The sequence below is a fragment of the Mus musculus genome, assembly GCF_000001635.26.
Source record: "Mus musculus strain C57BL/6J chromosome X unlocalized genomic contig, GRCm38.p6 C57BL/6J MMCHRX_RANDOM_CTG2".
NCBI lineage: Eukaryota > Metazoa > Chordata > Mammalia > Rodentia > Muridae > Mus > Mus musculus.
In genome coordinates, this window is record NT_165789.2 from 331,125 (window position 1) to 336,933 (window position 5,809).

General features: G+C 37.0%; 1 protein-coding gene across 2 annotated transcripts in view; it reads left to right on the top strand.

Moving 5' to 3' along the window:
* Nucleotides 1-3,307, top strand: part of Tmlhe (trimethyllysine hydroxylase, epsilon) — a 174,827-nt gene extending 171,520 nt beyond the window's left edge. Inside the window, exons 6-7 of one of the 2 annotated variants that reach the window (XM_006535854.4) lie at nt 1,326-1,464; nt 2,071-3,307. In XM_006535854.4, coding sequence (XP_006535917.1) covers nt 1,326-1,464; nt 2,071-2,202 — 271 coding nt within the window. In that variant the 3' untranslated portion in view covers nt 2,203-3,307. The remainder of the gene's footprint in view (nt 1-1,325; nt 1,465-2,070) is intronic. The other variant, NM_138758.2, reaches the window with a different exon arrangement.
* The last annotated feature ends 2,502 nt before the right edge of the window (nt 3,308-5,809 follow it).

Sequence of the window (5,809 nt, forward strand, 5' to 3'; positions counted from 1 at the left end):
AATACATTATGGTTTTTTTTTTGTTTTTTTTTTTTTTGTTTTTTGTTTTGTTTTTTGTTTTTTGTTTTTTTTTTTTTTTGACAAGGTACAACTATATAGCCTTGTCTGGCCTCAAACTGAAAGAGTTCCACTTGCTTCTGTCTTCTTAGTGCTATGATTAGAAGTGTACATACCACACCTGGACAAAAAATATTATCCTAGTAAAAAATTTTCAGTGGTCCCCATAGTAAGCAGATCAAGTCCAAGGTGTTACCACGCCTTCCATGACTATGTGTGTGTGTGTGTGTGTGTGTGTGTGTGTGTATAAAAATCTTTCTCCTGGCTACTTCCTCTATTTCATTTCTTGAATCATAATTCTCCTTGATGGCTCAAAACAAGCCACATGTCCTGCTTGGTAGTCTGTAAATATAATAAAATGCTTTCTATCCCAATGCTTTATATTTGCTATTATCTCTGGTTAGACTATACTTCCTTCAGTTTTTCATATACTTAATTTCTATTCATGCAGGCACCATCTCCAGTGTCAATTCTCAAAAAATTCCTTCAGCATTCAAAAACAATAATTAGTTACCCTGAAACACATGTCACTGTATTTTCACACAGTATCTGTAACTCACTGAAATTATCTTATTTATGTATCTATTGCATTTATATTTTTGTATCCTCAATAATATATAAACTAAAAAAAAAAGCTCAGACCATGGCACATCACATATATATTTTCTAATAAATTGCTTGGCATAGTAAGTGCTCATGTAAGTGCTAGTATTGCATAGTTAACAGACTGAATGAAGACCTCTGAGTAAAATTGTCTATTAGGTTATATCTAGTATTTTTCCCCACAAAGGAAAATATTTGTGGAATTATTTCATTCTTTATATTTTAAAGATAGCTTTGTTTATACAACTTACATTATCCTCCTTAGTTTAATGTAATATGTTCAAATCCTCCCCTGATGTTATCACTACACTATAATCAATAAGTACGTATTCCAGGAAACACACTTCAGACAAAAAAAAAAAAACATATCCTAAGAACAAAACAAAAGAAAACAAAACAAAACCAACCATAACCTGAGATGGGAGAAATCAGCTGGAACTTAACTTTGACTCCCTGTCCTCAAAAGACTCCAAAGAAAAACAAAATGTGACCAGCAGATAGTGGAATTTCTTTTCTCTGGTGCTGCATTCCTAAGAGTAATTTGATTCATTGTCATTTCAAGTTTCAAACAGTAAACACAAAGAAAGCATTATCTTAAACAGTTCAATAAGCAGTCAGTATCTATCATGTATCTGAGATCTTTATTTCTCATGGTTCCATATAAGGTACAACAACTATGACAGGGCTGTCATCAACACTGTGCCTTATGATGTTGTCCATCGTTGGTATACAGCACACCGAACCCTAACAACTGAATTGAGAAGGCCTGAGAATGAGCTTTGGGTCAAATTGAAGCCTGGAAAGGTAGGTCCAAAACTCTACAAAGATATATCAAGTAAGCTTGCCATACAAAATTGGTAAAGATTGAAACTTGTTTAATATGTGTCACCATGTTACAAAGGGAAAAGAGTTTTCTTATTATTTAGTCCTGCCAGTCATTCACTGATGATTGGAAGCAGGCACCACTTTATCTCCAGACATACTTATTTTAATGATGAAGGGATTTAAGTAGGGTCCTTCCAGTTTAAAAACCCTTTCCATTTTTAAATCTTGATATTTCCTCTAACTACAGAATAGCTTCAACTATTTAAGAAAGTATAAACTGAGGATTATAGATAAAGAAACCAATTTTGTGATTTACTTTGAAAAAAGATAGTTGCTTAAGAAAATGTGAATTCCTTGGGTATACAAGTGAAAACTATTTCCTTTTTAATTGCTATTTAGCCTTCTACAAGGTTAGATATATCTTATTTTTCCCTTTACTCTAGTTATCTTCAAAAGAAAAATATTTTATCAGATGTAACTCATAGAACAGTCCAAAGATTTATCTTTCAGTGATCTCTTCTGATTTAGATTCCCTAAGATTTCCCCTTGTTCTGATTGTTTACTCTCTTTTTCATACATTCACAGGTACTATTTATAGACAACTGGCGAGTACTTCATGGCAGGGAATCATTCACTGGCTACCGTCAACTCTGTGGCTGCTATTTAACTAGAGATGATGTATTGAATACTGCTCGTCTCCTGGGTCTTCATGCATAAAATCGAAAGTGCTAGGATTATGAAAACACTTGGCATCCTCCTACCAGAATTTTATATCAACAGAATAATATTGTGTTAAAATTTGGTTAATGTTGTCTATTTTCCCATTCTACAAAACAAAGTTTTTCCTTACTTTTCTAGGAGAAGCCTGTTAAAGAAAGAGGGCTTCTGAGTAGTCTAATATCAGCCATCTAGTAGGTTAGATTTCTCCCCAAGTTATAACATAAGTCTAATCTTTTCCTAATCTTTTTTATATAATTATAATTACTGTACTTAAGAAATATAATCTCAGCCCGGCAGTGGTGGTGCACGCCTTTAATCCTAGCACTTGGGAGGCAGAGGCAGGCAGATTTCTGAATTCAAGGCCAGCCTGGTCTACAAACTGAATTCCAGGACAGCCAGGGATACACAGAGAAACCTTGTCTCAAAAAACCAAATATATATATATGTGTGTGTGTGTGTGTGTGTGTGTGTGTGTGTGTGTGTGTGTGATCTCCATATTAAAAGGAAACCAATGGTATTACATAATTTGTCTTTAGCTTATCAGAATACAAGACATTCTAGAAATGACAAAATACTGATCTGATAAAGCAACATTTGTAAAAAGTTTTTACCTTTTATAATTCATTTGACTAAGAATATATGCTTACTTATATTTTGAATATATCCTATAATATCTTCTAGCACCTTCCAGTTTCAGAGGTTGATGGGATATTGTTTTTCTTTTTGATGAATGAATTCCATTGTGCTACTATGGATATATATATATATATATATATATATATATATATATATATATATATACATACTATGGATTACCTACTATGGATAATATATCAATAAACATGGACATGCAGATAATCTGTGAGGGTTAAATTTTCCTTTGTTATGTAATATACCCAGAGAGGGGCATATATATAGTACGGTAGGTTTTTTTTTTTTTTTAACATTCTTGAAAGCTGTGTTCTGCTTCCCATAATGAATATACTGATTTACATTCCTATCAATAGTGAAATAAGCCTTCTTTTCAGTGTATATTCTCACTAACTTTTATACTTTTTGGTGTTGATTATTACAATTATAGCTGGATCAAAATGATATCTCACTATAGTATGATTTGGCTTCTTCCTGAGGACTAGTGATATTTTGTAACTTTTCAGATACCACTTGGCAACTTTATGTGTTCCTTTGAGAAATGTTGTCTTAGGGTTTCATTGTTGTGAGGAGACAACATGACCAAGGCAACTCTTATAAAGGAAAACATTTAATTAGAGCTGTCTTACAGTTCCAGAGGTTCAGTTCATTATCATCATGGCAAGAAGCATGGCAGCATCCAGGCACACATGGTGTAGGATGTGGGATTGTGAAAGGCAGCCTTTTTTCTGATTAACTAGGTTTACACCCCAGAGACCCAGAAGGTGTTCCTACAAGGAACAGAAGGCCTTTGCCATGCTCCCACACACTAGGCTCCTGACAGGAGGCCCCAGCTCTCCATAATTCTGTGGCCATCAGTCACATAGGGCAACACCCCTAGCCCCTCGTATTCTGTCTGGGCTCCACACCCACAGTTACCTGGCAACAACCAGTATGCTCCTCCCCACAATTACCTAGCAACAGCGAGGTGGGCCTGTCCCACTATAAAAGGGGCTGCTTGTCCCCTCCTACCTTTCTTACTCTTGTCTCTCTCTTTTGCCCTCTCCCCCCCTTCCACGTGGCCATGGCTGGCCTCTACTTCTCTACTCTTTCCCTCTCTCTGCCTTTCTCTGACTCTACTACCATCTTAGCTCTCTGCCATGATAATAAATGCCTTAAAACTATGGACTGCCCCTTCTCATCTGGACCTCCTGTGGGGAACAATGGATCAGGTCTTCCTCTAAAGAGCCCTTCTGCATAAGACCTCTCTGCATTCTTAGCCATGGTCTCCACCAAGCCTAGCCAAGCTGCCTGCCCAAGCAAGCCTAGGAAGGACACTCTCATCCCAGCGAGAATCTGCTGGAGCTTTCTTCCTGCCCTTTTCCCTTTGCTCCGGGCCAAAGCCAGTTCCAAAGGCCCTTACTCCATTCTCAGCACTTCCACTACATCAAGGGTCTGCATCTGCAGTATTCAAGAGCTGCAGTCCCAGGCTAGCTGGCTCCCAGAAGTTCTCCGGGGACTTCAGACTGTGCTTCCTCACCCCTGTAGCGGGATCCTGTGACTGTGGTGCCCAGCAATAGTGGCAGATGTGATGTGGGGTGCCCGTAGGCAAATTTTCACATCCTGCCTTGTCCAGCAGCCCAGGCCCTGGACCACACATGGGACACCATTTTAACCCACAGTAGGAGGAGCTGAGAGTTCTATGTCGTGATCCACAGGCAGCAAGGAGGAGACTAGATGTTTCACACTGACTTTATCATGAGCATTTTAGACCTAAGAACCCTGAGTCCAGTGACAAACTTCCTCTAACTAGTCCACACCTCCTCCAATAAGGCCACACCTCCTGAGAGCAATGCTACCTATGGCCAACCATTCAAAGACATGAACCTGTGGATACCAAACCTGTTTAAACCACCACGAATATCAATCTAGAATTCTTGACAGGTTTTAGTCAGTTGCCTGTATATTACCTATGGAATTTTGAAGACATATTTAACACAACTTCACGTTTTCAAATATAGAGTTAACATTCTCTCTCATTCTGTAGTTTTCTTTGACTCTGCTGATACTCCTGTACATTTTGCAATGTGAGCCCCTTACCATCCTTAAAAGTTACCAAAGATGCCAAAGAGTATAGGTAAAATATACTAACTGTATTAGACACAAGAGAGCCAAAAAAGAAAAACAAAAAAAAGAAGAGAAAAGAAAAAAGAAGAAAAGAAAAAAAAATAAGAAAGTTGAAAAGCTAAAGACAAAACACCAGTCAATTACTTGTCAGATACATGCCATTATATTATGGCATGCCATCTTTGGCTTCTGTGTACTGGTGCAATAATGGGGATGAAAAACACAAATATCACCTTAGTGTTGTTACAAAAATAAATTTTAATCTCAAAAACCCATTAAAAAGATGCCCAGGAATCTTACCAAGTGTATCTTTAGATAGTACTTTGACAATGACTGGGCAAGAATCTTGGTTCTTGGTTCTTCAACTATGTCAGCACATTAAAGGGCTGAGCTGAATACCCACATCTTTGTCTTAAAATATCGGGATTAAAGGAGAATTTTCAGTCTACTACAGGACATCTCCAGACACTCTTGGTAGCTCAAGCTCAATAATAAGATAGAAATAGAATTCATATCTAATGTTCTTTCATCCTGGAAGAGTTGTTCCATTGAAGTCATTTCTCAAGAAATAAAGAGTCATGACAACTCTTTTGAAAAACAGTCACCATCAGTTTGGTATTTATTAGAGAAATAATTGAGTGAGTTGCACTGAAAAACATGGAAAACGCACATTGTATAACATGGTATATGAGCGGGTTACAATGAAAAACATGGAAAATGAGAAACGCGAACTATAGAACATAGTATATGAGTAAGTTGCACTGAAAATCATGGAAAGTGAGAAATGCACAGTGTAGAACATTGAATATGAGCAACTTACAATGAAAAACATGGAAAATGACAAAAT